Here is an 18,850-nt window from a genome sequence, read left to right as displayed (position 1 = left end):
CTCTCTCTCTCTCTCTCTCTCTCTCTCTCTCTCTCTCTCTCTCTCTCTCTCCCCTTTCTCTCTGGGTACTGCTCGTTACATAAAGCCATTCATTTAGCAGACCTCGCTACGCTCCTTTGTATGTTGGCATTCCAGCTGTTATTAATAGGGGTTTGTATTTGTATGATGCCCATGTAGGCTGAGCAGAGCAGAGCAGTTCAGGATTGTACAGTACAGCTCTTGCCCACGGGCCTGCGCTGTTACAGAACTGCAGAGTACAGTAGCATCAGTAGCCCCCCCAGGAGGAAATGCAGAGTACAGTAGCATCAGTAGCCCCCCCAGGAGGAAATGCAGCCCTGGAGATTTTTCTGAAAAGAGATGTACTTTTACTATTGACCCTTGCCATGCAATGCTTTTTATTGAGGATACATACCTGGCAGGCAAGAGCTACTGTAAAGCCATAACATCAACAGGAGACTTTGGGGGCAATCATAAAAAAAACTGTCTACATCTGCAAGTTGCAACACATGTTGTGTCCTCACTGCAGCCATATGGTTTAGTCATGAAGAGTTAAAATGAGAGTATGTTGAAATAATATTTTGAGACAGTTCAAGTATATTGAGCTGAGTTTTCACATATAATTCAAAGCTTATCCATGCACCTGTCTTCTTCTACAGGTGGTGGGTGGCAAGATGACAGAATCTGGTAGACTTTGTGCTTTCATCACCAAAGTGAGGAAAGGAAGTCTAGCGGACACTGTTGGCCACCTCAGACCAGGTATAAATAAACAACATAACCTTTTCTTTCTTTTCTACAGTATATTGAATTGATTCTCTAGATACAGTTAATTTAATGCTGTGTATTTCCCCCAACTAACACAGTGATTTTACTGTTTTTATTTATTTATTTATTTACTTACTATTTTACATGACACATCTCTTGTGTTTTTGCAGGTGACCAGGTGCTGGAGTGGAATGGGAGACTTTTACAAGGAGCCACATTTAAAGAAGTTTACAATATCATACTAGAATCCAAGCCTGAGCCGCAGGTGGAGCTGGTGGTCTCGCGGCCCATAGGGTGAGACCTCACAGACCGTATTACACAGTGTTCATATCATACTATTTACAAGACAGTAATTATGTGTTGTTATTAAACAACAAGCCTAGAGAAGCCATGGTTTACATTTCAGAACAGCTGCTGTAAAAGGCATTGTTAGTCGATTGTTAGTCGAATTAATAAAATAATTATTGCATTAATTTCTTTCTGCCAAGTATTTTACGATGGCTTCAAACTTAACTCAGCCAATCAGAACTGATAACCTGAATTAGCCTTTTTCAAATTCCAAATAGGAAAAACATGCAGATCCCAAAATTAAACAGAGTAATAATCACTTACCACAAAATATCTTGTTGCCATTGATGCTCTCTAAAGAAATGACTGCACTTACTGTATGTCTGTAAGCCCATATTCATATTGTGGCATGTCATTGCCTGATGTGACTTAGAATAATTTTGAGCAGTACTGATCCTTCTATAATGGGGGGCCATGAGGGTGTGAGGGAGTCCAACAGGGATGAGATGGCAACACCTTTTGCTTTGTCAATTGCCATATGTGAGCTGCTTTGTAGTGCTGAGGGAGCTGCTGGGTGAATGAAGACTAATGCGGTGCTTAGGGTCATTAAAGCACAGTGCATCCAGCATTAGCTTCCATTGATCCACCCATCTCCTCCTCCTCTTCGCTGTCACACACTCACGCTCCTTCTCCTTTTCTGTTCTTCAGAGATATTCCAAGGATACCAGACAGCACACATGCACAACTGGAATCAAGTGAGTCTGGTTGAGCTCTGTCTTCACCTCCCCGCTCTACAACCATCGTTCATTTGCCCTTCTGTTTTTCAATATTTTATTTTACAGGTTTTTTAAACACCAAGAACAAAGTTGAACAGACTCAGAGACAGGGGGGAGGGGGGGGGGGACATACATATATGTATATGCTGTATTACAGCGTATTACAGCTGCCATACAATTAACCAATGTGCTTATGTACAGTACTTGTAAGAGATGTTGCGCATGAAATCCCACGCAAGGGGTCCATAAGAAATCAGCCAGGCGAGTCACCCATCGGCCTTAACCTCAGCAAAATAGGCCAGGAACGGGTCCCATATAGTTGAAAATTTCCTAAAGCCCCTTTTAGACTGGCCAAAAATCCCACTAATATCCACAAACTAGTAGCATTTTCTAAGTCTAAAAGTTTCCAAACTGGGCCGTTTAGCCGATAGAGTGACCCTGCAAGTTCGGTGGGGTTTTACGCGATGGCTCTGCACGTCACGGCGATATAAATCTTGGTGGTGGTCCAAGGCGTGATTTTCCAACCTTGCTTCTCGTCCTCCTGAGCTGCCGCCCCTTTTCCAGCCCGAGTCAGTACTGCCCTACAAATCATAACCGCAGTAACTACGCCAACACTGAAACTGAGAAAAATGGCTTTAAAGTTTTTTGACTGTCCAGCCAAATGAGATATAGGTTGAAAAGTGGCAATGCGCTTATTAAATATGTATACGTTAAAGTATTTTTTGGGGGCAAAACAATTATCAATTACTTGACCTATGGCTATGACCCCAGAAATGCAGATACTGCACTCTGTCTGTGTATTACCTTAAACAGATGTGTAGGTAGTACAAGGGAAAAGCGCAGTAACTACAATCTAATGTGCTTCTCCTGTCTTGTTTTTCATGAGACAATTGTAATCGGTTTTGATTTCGATACCACATCATATCTGTATTTAATTGTTTTATTGTTTACAGGTTTAAAACATTTAAATGGATGAATAACAGATAAATTCAGGGAATCCTGAAGTCAGTTGATGTGTAATCTTCACCACTGGTGTTGCTTTTTGGTCATCATTCTGACACAATTAATTAATGAGCACAGTTGTTTTATTATCTTAATTTAGAACAGGTTTTCTTTACAAATCACAATTGATAATTCATACAAGAACATATACAGTATATTACATAGCATATTACAATTATTTAGAATAAAATGAATTACAGACTGAGTCTGAATGCTGATAATTTATGCAGCAATTAAAAAGCTTGTCCTGATGAGCTAGGTAGTGATACCAAACAGTTATCACTATCTACAGCCAGATTAACACTTCCCAATGGAGAACATAATTCCCTTCTTTCTTATGGATTATTAGCTAGGAATACAGCATTTACGATTTTAAAGACACTGAAGACTCATTCATTAACAATTTGGACAGCTGTCAGTGCGCTCTCATATTGGGAATTGACTGGATTAACTAAACAGATTGTGCCATTATGAGTGATTGATATGTTGGGCTTTGTTATGGAAAGAGCGGGAAAATTGCAGTAACTACAAAATCCAACCAAAAACCAGTCTGAACCGCAGTAACTACACCTCAAAGTGTAGTTACTGCATTTATCTCTGTTTAAGTCCAGCTGAAGCTCTGTGAAAGCAAATCAAACTGCAGTAAGTGTAGTTACTGCAGTTTTGTCTGGTTTTTGGTTGGATTTCGTAGTTACTGCAACTTTTATACTGTGTTTTCTCAAATATAGAGCGAGACTGAACTTAGAAAATTTGTCACATGATAAAACAGATATCTAAAAGTTCAATTTCAATAATAACTCAATTTTGACCAAAATTGTAGTTACTGCGGTTTTGATTTGGAGGGCAGAGTAGAGATTCAGTGATTCCCACAGGCTGATTCTTAACAGTTAATTTTACATTGATGGAATATGACGAGAGAAAAAAAGTGTATCTCGTCATGTACGAGTGCAATGCACCCCACACAGCCCAGCTAGCCCCAGGCACATAGACTGCGTCAAGTCAGCCAGAATGTCCGCTTTAGCTCTTTCAAAATAAAGCCCTCATTGTAACGTTCACATTTTGAGTAATGTTTTACAGCTTCACTATTATGTCATCTTAAAGTCCCTGGAAACCAGAAATATTTTTTTATTATTTAGCATTTTGAGTTCATCACATCACAGGAACCTATGTTAATAAGCCACCAGCCAAATTTGAACGATGATGAACGTCGCAAAGTATATAAATTTAGGTTTGACAGTCATGGCAAAAGTCATGAGAATCAATTATATTTTAGAGTGTATTTTCTCCCGTGGACTGTGTGGGCGTGTCCCGTCTGCAGCAGGTCTTTTCCTCTCTCTCTCTCTCTCTCTCTCTCGGAGGAGACTGCTCGGAGGAGACCTCTCTCTCCGTTAAGAGAGAGAGAGAGAGAAGGAGAGAGAGAGAGAAGGAAAGAGAGATGGAGTGTGTGTGTGTCTGTCTGTGTGTGTGTGTGTGTGTGTGTGTGTGTGTGTGTGTGTGTGTGTGTGTGTGTGTGTGTGTTCGCGCGTTGCTCGGCGAACACACTCGCCGCTGCGCTGCGAGTGCACAGCGCTACTGTGTGTGTGTCAGTGTGTGTGTGCGCGCGTGCGTGCATGTGTGTGTGTGATTCGATTAAATCTTATGACGTGATAAGATCATGCATTTTAGCACCGTGCGCTCCGCTCTCTTCAATGAGGATATGGAAATCCAGACCTTGTAGAAAAGTGTCGATTTTTGGGGTTAGGGTTGAAAGTAATTCTCTCTCTTTTCTGAGGCACACAATTACTCACCTAATGCCTCCCACACACTAGAGGATAAAAGGCCCGATTTAATGCCCGATTCCCCTCGGGGGGGCGTGGCCCGATTCGAGGCTAGTCTCAACCGATTTTTTGTCAAAATAATTGTCAAGTGTCTGGTGTCAATAAATTATTGATTGAATCGGAGCCGGCCCGATCTCGAATCGGGCATATCAAACATGTTTGATATTTACGATGGCTGTCTCCCGACGGAACCCGCAATAGCCAATGAGAGCGAGCAGACCGGGACGCGTCGACGGTCATACCCGGATGTTAATGCAGCGCTACGAGTTGTGGCAACAGTAGCTCCTCTCTCCCCAGCATCCTCACAGCTTAAAACAGGGTGGACAGCGGCGGATGGCTCTCCAAACATGTGCCGAGCGGAGCGGTTTGTTTGCTTCAAGGGAGTGGATATGCTGTAATATGAGCTCTCAGACAGGACGTTGTTTTAGCTCATTTTGCGAGCGTGTCCGCGCTGCTTGAAGTGGACCCGCCGCTCGGTGCATGTTTGGAGAGCCATCTGCTGTTGTCTGTGTGAAAAAATTGCGGTTTTGTGGGATATAAACAGCCTACAGTCTAGTTGCTGGAATCGCTGTGAGTCGGTACTTCAAACGGCTGGTGTGTGGTCTCGCAGTCTGGCCGAATCGTCTAGTGTGTGCGTTCAGGCGATTTTAATGTTAAAATCTGATGAAATTGTCCTTATGTCTGTGGTCTCTCATGTTTTTAAAATCGGTTAAGATTTGAAAATCCTCTAGTGTGTAGGCAGCATAAGACCCTAAATTTAATAGTTAGAAGGTTTTTGTGGATTTTGGTTTCCAGGGACTTTAACATCAAAGTTAAGAGTTTGCTGCTTCGTTTGTTGAAACACCTTTTTCTCCTCCAACGTGCATCAGTGAGGCTATTTACTTGTTTAAATCACATCAGTTTGAAATTTGTACCCGGAAGTTTACATTTAGTTTTGGCTGGTGGACAGCTGCATCTGGACAGCTGTGAGAGAAGAAGGGAAAAGGGAGGGTGAAGAGACAGCCCGCAGTGGTGGAGAAATGTGGGTTGAGAGTGTGATATAAAAGTTTAAAAGGCGATGCTGCTGCTACCCCCTGCTGCTTTCCTGGATAACAAAAAGACATGTACTAGTGGGACTTTTGATGTAAAAAAGGTATAAGTGAGTTGGTCCTCAAGAACCTGAGTCTCTCCATGCGTATAACTGAGACCATGTCCGTCAACCAGAGCTGAAAAGAAGGTGAAGAGGAATACTTCCATTCCTTCAGAATGAGTCTCTTGGCCACAGTCGTCCCCTGTGTCAGAGACGCGTGATTTCTATTCGCACATAGGATAAGCAATAACCACGCCCTGTGGCGCCGGGATTGGCCAGGAGCATTGAAGCTTGGGACTAAAGCACCTGGGGTTTTTCATCTTTTAAAATAAAGATGTTTAAAAAACTATTGCTTTTCAGTGCTGTACCTTTTCTCTGGGTAAGAATTGAGCTTGAAATTAGCGATATGATACATTATATTATATGAGCTATGAACGTGAACACAACACCGTTTATATTATTGCATGTTTTTGTAGATTGTGTACATTGTGTAGATTACAATTATTATGCTTATTATTATTATTACTATGCTAAGGAAGGTAGGTGACCATAATTCATTTCAATGTCCGCTCTCAATGTCCGCTCTCGAAATCGCTGTCCGTTCTCAAGAGCTATTCAGTTGGTTCATGAAATCGCTGGGCTGCGTGCCCCCCAGTGTTTGTGGTGTGGTCCAGTGTTGCTCCTGGCAAATCCCGGCGCCACAGGGCGTGGTTATTGCTTATCCTATGTGCGAATAGAAATCACGCGTCAGAGACTCTTGCACAGCCATAGGAAGGAGCAGAGAGGATTCCAAGCAGCCGAAAATGGCGAGCTTCGGCTGAAGGATTTGCCCATTTTATCCCATTAATCAGCCTAGAAACATCAAGCCAAGGAAATGAGTGAGAGTTGATTCTATCACTCTGCCTCTCTCTCTTCCTTCCTCATGACACGCATGCTTGCCCTCATTCGGTCTCTCTCTGTCTTTTTCTTACTATAGTATCTCCCCTACTTATCTCCCCTATCTACCCCCCTCCTGCTCTTCTTCATGTTACCAACACGACATACAGTACTACTCAAATCGATACGCGCGCCGCGGTCTCAACGTCTGAGCGCGACGGCTCTCCCTAAAAACAATCTGATTGTGTTGTCCTCTCCCTGTCAGGTTCGAGTTCTTTTGAGTCTCAGAAGATGGATCGCCCGTCCATCTCCGTCACGTCCCCCATGAGTCCCAGCATGCTGAGGGACGCGCCCCAGTACCTGTCAGGACAGCTCTCAGTAAGTAGCCTCAACACAAGCACACATACAAACAGCATACTGTACACGTGAAATCCTGCAGAGGGCTTGCACTGCTAGATGGCTTTTATCAGTGTTGACGTATCACTGGAGAGTCAGGTGGCCTATGAGGGTTAGCTGAGTACAAATGGCCACATTTTGGCGTATTGTTACACACTTCAAACTGCTCCTGTTAAAATCCGAGTTCAAGCCAGTGTAAGGGTAGTAGGCTAGGCTCCTCTCAGGCAGCCTGTTCAGTTGGCCCTTTACCAGCCCAGCATAGGATTCTAGATCAGGTTACTTTGTGTTGTCCATTAGTATAACAAACACTCCTGGGGTAAGTGACTGAAGGCCTGCATTAAAGCAAGAGGAGATAACTCTCAAATTTAGGATCCAAGAGGGAATTAGCTTTGGTACTCGGGACAACACCTCCAGGACATCTAAAGCTGTGTTCACACCGAGATATTTATTTTTCTCTCTGTCGCTCGATTCAACCCTTTGGAATCGCTCTGTCGCTGTGTTTAAATCGCTCGTCAACAGGCACAAGAATTGACGGACATCTGGGGGCTATAACGTTACGCAATGTCATGATGTTTGTCCACTACGAGCCACCGTAGTTGTTTACAAGCTAAGCCTATCAGCGTGCTCCTAACGCGAGCTCTCTACCGGTAGTACAGACTTCACTTCATGTCAGCTGTCAGCCTGTCAATCAGCTGTCAATGCGGTTTGTTGCCACACAATAAACCAGCGGTTTGTTCCAAGCCAGTGCGATCCTTGACTCACTCTCACACGGCAGCCAATCAGCGTTGAACAGCGAGCGACTGATACCAGCGAAATTTCGCTCGAGTTGGGATATTTCATCTCGGGCGACGAGCGAATTTTCGCTCTATCGCTCTATGTCTCTGTCGCTCAGACGCCCAGCGATTTTTCTCCCGGGTGAATATACGCTCAATCGCTCGTTTGTATTGACTTTGTATGTAAACTCGATGCCAACGAAAAACTTTAATAGGTCGGTGTGAACGCACCTTTAGAAGAAAAGTGAGGACCAGGGTTTGACCAGGATGGACTTTTGAAGGCTAATACCAATACCAATATTTTGGCATTGAAGCTGCTGATGGCCAATATTTTGTGTCAGCATTCAATGTTGTATTAATGTACAACACAAAATGCCATAGAGGCGAGGTAAGTGAAATGACAGTAAAAGAGGTCTGCACTGGAGGTCACAGACAGAGAGTGGAGCTGAGGAGGAGGAGCATAAGGCCGTGTGTCCATCTAGCATCTTTTTCTGACTGTTAAACGTTGGAAGTACGCTGGGGAGCGCTGATCTCAGCGCACAAAATTATGCAAGCAAGCAGTCTGAAAGTAACGTTAGCTCAGTGCAGTAGCTAGCTTGATAGCTGACAGCTAACATTAGCTAACAACACGCATACAGTGATTTAGCTCAACACTCACCAGAAATATTAAGTGTCTAGCCAATCTGCTCCCACAATTGAGCCTTTCTGTCTCGGTTGTGATAGTTTCTCCATATGATTAGTTGCCTGAAAAGGAGCACCCGACACCAGCGTCTTTCTGAAAAGTTAAAATATTTTCAGCTGGGAGCGCTGGGAGCCGGCGCACAAAAACGCCGGAGCGCTGTGAAAATAGACGCTGGGCGCAGCTAGGGATGGGAATTGATAAGATTTTAGCGATTCCGATTCCATTTTCGATTCTGCTTATCGATCCGATTCCTTATCGATTCTCTTATCGATTCTCATTGGGCAAGGGGAAAAAAAAAAAGAGTACAAACGGGTTTATTAACATTAATTTTCTTTTAGATTATTATTATTATAATTATGTATTATTATTCAGCTCTGAGATCAGATTGCTCTTTTCAATCCCATACCAAGCAGGGATCAGTGTGTCTGTTAAACTGGCTCTGTTTGGGGGTTTGTATTTTGGGTTGAGCATCTTTGTCATCTCCCCATAGAAAATATATAGTGGGAATGAATGAAACAGAACTAGTGGTTAGAATGACAACATGCAACTTTGGACATTTTACTTTAGCTGGCATGTCAGACAAACTTAGTCACTGCTCGGGGACATTCGTTTACCCTCGCCTCGGTCATTTTACTCTTCCCAGCTGCCTGGGTGAATGGAGGGGCTAGAGGCTCTAGCCTAGAGCTGCACAAGAAGTACTCGCTGCAGCCTCTGACCCAAAGCGACTACCAGCCCCTGAACCAGTCTGACTCTGAACGTCATCATCCTCTCAATTAAATGGATGGAAATGGAGTATTGGTGAAATCTGGTTTACACAATAGACAGGGTCTGGAGGAGTTTACTCTCCATATTAACAGATGACGCGCTAACGTTAGCTGCTGTTAGCCGCGCTGCTGTTAGCCATGTTATCGTCACTCCGTAGCACATCAAAAACGTGACATTCCTCCAAAATTATTGCATGCTGTGTGGACAAATGTTTCTGCATATTGCTAGTATTTCCCCCCTTTGACGAAATAGAGGTTTTGCAAGCATTGCAAGTGGCACTGTGGTCATCGTTTTGCTTCTGCCTAGAGCCATGGTGGCTGGAAACAAAACAAGGCTGCGTTGCGTGCGTGTCGCAGCGTGTGACGTCATCGCGCATGGAATCGATAGTGGAATCGTTCAGGACGTTGGCTAACGATTCCAAGGAATCGATCCACTGGGACCCGGTTCTCAACAAGAACCGGTTCTCGATTCCCATCCCTAGGCGCAGCGCGCTTTCTCTAGACGTCCGTGTGCGCCCGGCCCGCATACGCTCGCTCCTCATTGGAAACAACTGAAAAAAGACGTTGGAGCTGATGAAAAGACGCTAGGTCGACACACGGCCTAAGGCAGTTTTTAGTGAGGAGGGTGCGTCTGCTTCTCTTTCCCGTGGTGGAGCGTCCCAGAAAGCAGCGGGGCTCAGCTCAGACCCTCATGGGCCAACATCCCAGAAGGCCGTGCTGACACCTCTGATGCAAATACACCCATTCAGCCAATCAAAAATGAGCTGCGCAATCTGCAAACCTTTTGCATCCCAGACAGTGCCTACATTCTCCATTTCCATGAAAGGGCTGACCTTGAGATCCTAAAGCAACAGATGACTGAAGCTGCCGCAGTTCATTGATAAATATACCTCCTAACCGGCAACCTGCAATATACCTCCAATCTGCAGCGCCCGATTAGTAATTATGAATTGCCGGTATGATATTTTTGGAGGGATTTCAAAAGAGTGTTTGGGGATAACGTCACTGTGAAGGAGGAGAGAAGTAAGCTGGAGAGACAGAAAGACTATAGTGTCATTATGAGTCATTGATCATTTGCTCTAAGAGCCTATGCAGAACTCTGCCTCAGAAGAATACAGCGCAGAGAAGCTCAGGGACAGGACAACCTCAGGTAAACCTGAAAGGAAAAACAAACCGATCACTGAATAATATCATAAACAGTGAAACAATGCTCTCCTCATCCAAAACTACACACTTGTGTTGTTGTGTTTAGAGTGTTTACATGTGTGAGACTTTGTTGTTTTGTGGGGTATTGGTTTTATTGCATTTTGTTTTGTTTGTTTGCTGTTTAATTTTGCTTATCCAGAGCCAAAGCCTTAGTAGAAGAACAGCGCCATTTGCCCCTAGGGTCCAGGTAATGGGCCCTGTCTGAAGGGCACAATCTCTATTTGCTCTTTACTCATTGACTGTTGACTGGCCTTTTTCTGTTTCCATACTGTGGAAAATGCATTCCCAGGGAAATGGCAGCTTCAAGTTTCCCTCTCAGTGCAGTGCATTGTGTCATTTTATTCTATTTGATTTCTTACTATCACTATTAGATTTATTATTGCTCATTGATACCATTTTAACCCTTTCACCCCATTATGCCCAGGTATTGCATGCCCAACTAATCTAAACTAAGATACACTCTTCCATTGCCTGATTTATTCAACCGACAATAGTAATTTCCCCTACCTTGTGTCATAAAGTTACTTTGGCAATGTAGGAGGGCGTCTCCTTAAATTTTGTTTGCTTACAGCCTTTTCTGGTACAAAGGACTTTGGTTATTTTCTATTTCAATGTGACATGAAAGCAGGCCGTGATAACGCTTCAACCACAATCACATCTAGGACTTAAAGAACTGTTAAACAGCAGATCATGGTTGATGGGTCTGCGGTTCATGTTGCAGTGGAAAGATACCAAGTTCACCATCACGTTTCTGAAGCCAGGTTGCATTTTCCTGTGCAGATGAGAGTTAATGAATAAGCAAATTGTACCTCCCAAATAACAACCTTCAAACCAACCCAACCTTTGAAGGCTCCCCTATCTTTTAATCTGTCATCTTTGATATCACTCTGTCTATCTCTGTGGTGGTTGTTTTTTGACATAGACTAATTTAGTGGGAATCTGTGTTGTTCATTCAGTCAGCCTGAAGGTTGTAATCCTACTTGGGAACATTGGATATTTACCTCACTGACACTGTTATCTTGTTTTGCTTAAGAATGACCTCATCAACAAACTTGATATAGATCTGATCAGTGGTGTCATTGATAGAGAATACCGTTCATATGCATAATACAGCATATGAACATCTGCAAAGATATGCACTGCGGGTTTTCTCATTTAGAGGTGCCCTACCACCAAATATAAGGTAGGGAGTTAAAATGGAGGTGAATGAATAGGTTTTGAGTGTGTGTGTGTGTGTGTGTGTGTGTGTGTGTGTGTGTGTGTGTGTGTGTGCGTGCGTGTGTGCATGCGTGCGTGTGTGTGTGTGTGTGTGTGTGTGTACTCTTGGAAAATTTTCTGTGGTTAAATTGATAAGCTATTGGCTAGGACACACTGTAAAGCCACTGTAAATGTACATATTGTATATTTGAACAGTTTGTCAGATCGTGCATTTTGTTATGTTGATGACATTTTGTTATGTTGATGACATTTTCTTGAGCGTTATCTTACAAATTCACAGACAGCTGTGTTTTATGTGCAGTATAGTTAGTGGGCTACAATCTTACAGATGATTTGGTACAATTTGTTTGACCATAAGCCCCCTATTGTGTGTTGTGTGCCAATATCAAATCTCTACACTTGTCTTGAATGCGTCCTCTTGCTTTGCTGCATGCACAGATACAAGGCTGTTCTTTTACAAATATTTTCAAAGAAGTATGGACAAGAGCTTAGAAGTTCCCTTTGTCTTTTTCTTTGTATCCATTTTCTATGGACTTTTCTCTTCTTCTAAGTGTCTTCTTCACATGTCCATACTTCACATGTCCATACTTCCCTCCCGTTTGAACTGTCCTCGATTCCACTCACAACAGCATGATTGATTTGTGCATATCAAAGCCCACTGACTATCTAACAGAACAGTATTAGAGACAATCACCACTAGTAGACAATATCATTTCAGGCAAGCACACATTGTTAATTTTAGAGCACGTTGCCTTTAGCATTTCAATTCACTTCAGTTCAGTTGAAATGACATTCAATCCAATTACATTCAGTTCCATTCAATAAACTTTATTCATCCCCGCAGGGGTCTTTTTCATGACAGGCAGAAACACATACATTTTAAAAACAGTAACCGATAGGGTAGAACAAACACAACACAGTCTCTTTTAGGCTATGTTAGCTGCACATTACTAGACATTGAAGGAATGTCTCTTAAGCATAGAGACTCAAGTATCACTAAGTTCTCAAATTCAACCTTGCAAAGCTTTTTTATGCTATTGGCATAATCATACCATCATAGCATCAACATGTCCATGTTTCAATGAACATTTAAGCTTTGATAAGTTGCCCTGCCAAGCATGTGACCTGACACCATTCTAGCAGGCAGACTTCTTATTCCTTTTGCCCCAGAGAGTCGATACAGGAGAAGACAATGTTACCATATGGCACTCAAGGATTGTAACTCATACAGTGAAATTGTGAGTGGATGTTGTACAGGGGAAGATACAAAAAAATCCTGAACCTTCCCTTTAGGCTAGGCAACAACATGCACCATAACTCCATTTCCAATTGACCTTGATGAGGTTGTCTTCTCTTGCGTCGCTCCCCTATGTGTGTGTTCATTCCTCACAGCCCTGAACAGTCTCTCAGCAGGCGCTCTCTGCTCTGACCCTACAGGTCAAACTGTGGTATGACAAAGTGGGCCATCAGCTCATTGTCACCATCCTGGGCGCCAAGGACCTGCCACCCAGGGAAGACGGCCGACCCAGGAACCCCTACGTCAAAATCTATTTCCTCCCAGATAGAAGGTAAGCGTAGAGACAGTTTCCACCAGTGTGCAATCTGCTCACTTTACCTCCACACCATTGTACAGTATGTCACATCCCTTGACCCCATTCACTGAGATGTTACTTATCTTACTGGACTTTAAATGTTGGAAAGATGCATCATCAGTGGGCAGCACAGAGTTCATTATCATTTTTAAAGTGTAGGTTTTGTATCAGGATGGATGTATTTGGTATTGCTGTGTGGTGTCAGGAGTGTCATTGCTTTTCATCTGTTATCACCAGAAAGGACAAACTAGACTATATGGATATACTGTATGGATGTTTGTGTAGTTTTGCTGTTTGCAGTGAAGTGGTGTGGCTTTGTTTAGTGCTGCTTTCTCTTCCAGAGATGAGGAATGGAGGAAGTGATGACTGGACATTTTCAGAGAGCCAGTGCAGTCATCTCACCACCTCATTCTCACCACCTTTCCCAGCATGCAGTGGTGCTGTGCCCCGTGCTGTGTCGTGTTATTGACCTGTTGTTTTCGTGGCTGTTCTCTGCCATGGTTGTAAATAAAAACAGTTTGAATTATTGTTCCTCCAGCGACAAAAGCAAGAGGAGAACAAAAACGGTAAAGAAATCCTTAGAGCCCAAATGGAACCAGACCTTTATGTACTCGCCGGTGCACCGGCGGGAGTTTCGGGAGCGCATGTTGGAGATCACGCTGTGGGACCAAGCCAGGGTGAGGGAAGAGGAGAGCGAGTTCCTGGGAGAGGTAAGGAGACCCAACCCCCCTGATACCAAATCCTCAGCCATCAGGGATCTGGGACACTCACTCAGTCCCAGACTCTCATATCACAGCTAATCCTCTTGAATGGGCTCAAGACCTTAATAAAGCTCTTGGCCATTACAAGGCTTTTTGGTGGTCAGGTCCTTGTCCATCACAGGGCGGGGACGTTGATGTCATCTGTACCTTCTGTGTTATCTGTTTGGATGAATTTCAATTTACTCAGCTTGGCAAAAGGCAAGGGGTTGTTTTGGGATTCAAGCTCAGGGTAAGAGCACTACTGATGTGTGGCACATGCAGGTGTGTGTGGTGTGTCTTGTTCTACTTGTATCCTTGTGACAACCAGTTTTACAGACCTATTAGATGTCTGATGTGAGGACATTTAAAAAGGTCATGTTGGCCGGTCCTCATTCAAGGGGCTCGTTTACGGTTTGGGATGTGGGGGGTTAAGGAAGGAATGCAGTTAATGGAAGGTCCTCATAAAATGTGTGTGTGTGTGTGTGTGTGTGTGTGTGTGTGTGTGTGTGTGTGTGTGTGTGTGTGTGTGTGTGTGTGTGTGTGTGTGTGTGTGTGTGTGTGTGTGTGTGTGCGCGCCTGTACATGCATATTATGCAGACACCCACTATAATAGAAGAGATCCTTAAAATTACAACTTTTACCAAGATTAAAAATGATACACACTAGTTAATTATGCTGACTGAACAATATCCCTCCCAACTACGAAATGGGGCAAAAACCACTCACACCCAGTACCTCGCCCCAAATCTGCACACCTTAATATGACTCACAACACTGACCTGCAACTCATTCAGTATAACGCTACGTTCACACAGACACAGGGAACCTATGCCTTGCCTTGCCTCAACCCATGCCTACGCCTGCAGACCTTGAGCTGGGCGTGAACCGATCACACCGCACGCCTTTGCACGCTGAACCTGGAGCCGAGTCACAAGCGCCTCTCCTCTCTCCCGGCTGTATTTTTTCACGTGTGGTCCCGAATTATCATGTGTAGGTAAAATAAATCTGATATATTTAATGTTCTATTGATGCTGGATTATGTATAACCAGGTCTGACTATAGTCAGACTTTTTAGAGAGGTAATCTTGCAAGAATATGTGCTGGCACAACAACATTGTCCATCTTGCTTCTTCGGTCGCTATTCTCTCTCCTGAAGATTTGTTTGCCAACGAGGAGAAAGCCCCACGTGATAGCCACACGTCAATCTCTCTGTCTCTCTGCTCAACACTGTTGTAGTAACTCAATTTTATTTTGAAATTCAGTTGACTTTGCCATTTCCCATGGATATTGTCACGTTTTTCTTTCATGGCTTGACAGAAGAAGCCTGCCTGCACGCGCCTACTCGGCTTGAAAATAGGCACAGGCAAGGCGTGGGTACACGCAGGGTTCACGCTCAGGCGCCCGGTGTACACAGCCTCGTTGACTAAAACGGACGCCTATTTAAAAGCGTGGGTAAAGGCAAGGCGTAGGCAAGGCTTGGGTGGCCGGTGTGAACTAGCCTAACATCATTCACAGAGCACATACTGTATCACACAAAAGAAAATGCATCAAATGGGACTTTCTCAATTAGACATTGGCTTACAATGCATTCAAAACTGGCCGGATGTCTGTTTTCATGCCACCTGGCACAGTTCACCTGTACAACACTTCTGGCACTGGCACTGTCGCTCTTTTTGGGCTGCCGGATCCTCCCCCCTCCCCTACTCTGTGTTTACTAGGCCACCTCTTCAGGAACTGGAAGGCAAGACAGAAACAAAACACTACACAGTGGAACACCTTAGCCACAGAACGCGTATCAATGGAGCAAATTAACGTTTCTGCCAATAATCAGACATAAAACCTTGTACAAACCTGGAGCCCACACCACCTGCTGGACTTAAATGTCCTACATGAATAAACATTCAGACTACCAATATTTATTATTTACTTAAATTATTTATCATCGTCATTATTATCATTGTATCATCATACAGTACATAGGCCTATATTACTGTAAATATTTGTCACTGCCTTCACTGTCCGCTATTACTGTTAATTTTCCCTATTTGTTTTCACCTATTACAGTATAAATCTCTGTATTTGATGTCATTCATTTTACCTTTTGGTTATCATTCCTATTTGGTATCTTTTGTTTGTTATGATTATTATTTGATCAATCTACCACTTACTTCAACACATACATTATACTTTATCATACACACATGCACACAGTTATCATTATTGACTACACACATTGATACCTGCATACACACACTTATTCATTCACATGCACTTACAGTATCTGCATGCCACCTCACTCTGGTCCCTCTGCGTTCCTGCTTCAGATCCTGATTGAGCTGGAGACAGCCCTTCTAGACGATGAGCCACACTGGTACAAGCTGCAGACCCACGACGTGTCGTCCGTCCCACTCCCTCGTGCCTCCCCCAACACACAGCGCAGGCAGCTCCATGGAGAGAGCCCCACACGGCGGCTACAGAGTATGTATCTCCTCTCTCACTGGCCCACTTCACAAAGCTCTTACTAACATGCTGTGATTTACTGTACTAGGCATCTCGCACGTTCGATTCCTAGGCTTGCCCACCCTGCAGCTCGCATACGCAGCTCGGCCGCCATATGGCCTTGCCCTCAGCTCGGCTGCTGCGTGGCCTCGCCTGCTTTATTGGCACAATAGAGCATGTGTGTGTGTGTTGCTCACAAAACGTTATTGCCCTATTTTAATATTTTATTTTCAATCTTTTATAGAATGATAAACAACAAAACGTTATTGCCCTTACGTTTACATGTGCGTGTGTGTGTGTGTGTGTGTGCCCCTTAAGTTTACATCCATCAGTTTTATGACATCACTGATGACATCATCAGTGTCTTATGACATCACTGATGACATCATCAGTGTCTTATGACATCACTGATGACATCATCACTGACTTATGACATCACTGATGACATCATCAGTCATGTCACACTGCTGATGATGTCACTGATGTCTGATGACATCAGTGATGTCACAATGCACAATTGCTCAAGTGACATCACTGATGACGTCACTTATGACATCATCAGTGATTTCTGACATCACTGATGACATCATCAGTGGGACAAAAAAAATTACAGAACAGAGAAACATTGCCCACATTGCCAAATAGATAGATAGATAGATAGACAGACAGACAGACAGACAGACAGACAGACAGACAGACAGACAGACAGATAGATAGATAGATAGATAGATAGATAGATGGGGCCTGGGAGTGGCCGCCCTGCAGGGAAGAAAGTAGATTATCATACCGTTTTAACTTGGCACGACATGCCATCTTGAGTACATGTTATCTATACTGTAACTAGCATAGCTTTTGGATAGATGTGAAAACTGTGCACATGTTTTCATACATAGAGCAGTGGTTCTCAAACTGACAGAAATTAGACCACGGACCCCCAGTTAATAAGATTTTGTCCCAGGGTCCCCCATCTGATACAATTTTTGCTTTTAGATGTTTTATTACAGAAAGTGTATGAACCCCATGACCAAAACAGTCATACATTCTGTCATTGTGTTACTTATGGATGGTATTATAGTGAAAATAATTCAGCCCCCCGACCCGGTGGCTCACCTGGTAGAGTGTGTACCATTAAGGCTTAGTCCTTCATGCAGCTTTCCTGTCATCACACTGTCCTATCCAATAAAGGCAAAAATGCCCCCAAAAGATCATCTAAAAAAACAGACTCCTTTTTGGTGGAGACCCCCTAGAACCCTCTCAAGGACCCCTGGATGTGCCTGGACCCCACGTTGGGAACCACTGAATAGAGTATAAAATCAATAACATCCCTCAAGCTTGCATATCAGTGAAAGCATAACCCATGTGCTCTCACTATCTTTGTCACTGTATCTAACAATAATGCCTTGCATTCAAGCATTTTCAGTTTGTCTTGATAACTAATCATTAATTCATTCTCATTCATTTTATACCTGAACTAGAACTTGATTAAGGCATCTCTGTCCATTGTGTCTTATCAAAATCCTGATTCTACAAAGTAAATCAAAACAAAGTATAAAGCTAATTAAACTAAATAAATCAAGTCGCTCAGCCAAATCCAAAGCATTATGGCACGTGGCTCAAATTTGAAACTCACTTAAAAAACTTTTTAACATTTTATTAAATTGTCTCTACATAATAATTTATTGTCTTTAATTATGAAAGTGTACACAGAAAAAGAAATAAAAGAGAATTAACTCAAACAAGGTAAAGGTAAATGTCACACACCTGAGTGTGCAAAAATTGTTCTCCGCATTTGACCCCATCCCCTGGGGGAGCGGTGAGCGGCAGCAGTGCCGCGATCGGGAATCATATGGTGATCTAACGCCCCAATTCCAACCCTTTGATGCTGAGTGCCAAGCAGGGAGGCAAATAGATTCCTTTTTTATAGTGTTTGGTATAACTCAGCCGGGGATCAAACTCACAACCTCCCAGTCTCAGGGCGGACACTCAAACCACAAGGCCACTGAGCTGGTAGGGAACAAGTTAAATCTCATATTGCTGATACTGTTGTAAATCTGGCCTTGACATATGTTTTCTTTCTTTTTTCTATGGCCAATTTCAGGCTCCATAACAATTTGCCGATTCTCATTTACAAATAAGGAGCTGTGGTTTATTTTAACATCATGTAGCCCACTGCTTCTCTGTATATCTATTTTAGTCCATTGAGGCTTGTATGACCATCAGCAACACCAGTGGCAGTTTTGACATATGCAGTCTTTTGTCTCTGTCCTCCCTGTCAACCTGACTACTTCTTTTACAGACAAAGGCTCATATTCATACAACTCAGGTAAAGGCTCCCAGCATTCCCAGCCAATGCTGCTCCACAGAGCATCTGAGTGTTACTGTCCCGTTTG

The 18,850-nt window shown here is 43.3% G+C and overlaps 1 protein-coding gene across 1 annotated transcript in view; it reads left to right on the top strand.

The window, feature by feature from the left end:
* The window catches only part of rims2a (regulating synaptic membrane exocytosis 2a), a gene marked incomplete at both ends in the record, with an annotated part of 176,053 nt that overhangs the window by 51,384 nt on the left and 105,819 nt on the right, over positions 1-18,850 (top strand). The window contains 9 exons of the mRNA XM_083632129.1: positions 657-756; positions 933-1,056; positions 1,759-1,805; positions 6,856-6,968; positions 10,551-10,598; positions 13,067-13,197; positions 13,739-13,931; positions 16,286-16,439; positions 18,757-18,783. Coding sequence (XP_083488255.1) covers positions 657-756; positions 933-1,056; positions 1,759-1,805; positions 6,856-6,968; positions 10,551-10,598; positions 13,067-13,197; positions 13,739-13,931; positions 16,286-16,439; positions 18,757-18,783 — 937 coding nt within the window. The remainder of the gene's footprint in view (positions 1-656; positions 757-932; positions 1,057-1,758; positions 1,806-6,855; positions 6,969-10,550; positions 10,599-13,066; positions 13,198-13,738; positions 13,932-16,285; positions 16,440-18,756; positions 18,784-18,850) is intronic.

This window comes from Poromitra crassiceps (genome assembly GCF_964638095.1).
Source record: "Poromitra crassiceps genome assembly, chromosome: 1".
Lineage (NCBI taxonomy): Eukaryota > Metazoa > Chordata > Actinopteri > Beryciformes > Melamphaidae > Poromitra > Poromitra crassiceps.
The sequence above is the reverse complement of the archived record's forward strand: the minus strand, read 5'-3'. Positions and strand labels throughout refer to the sequence as shown.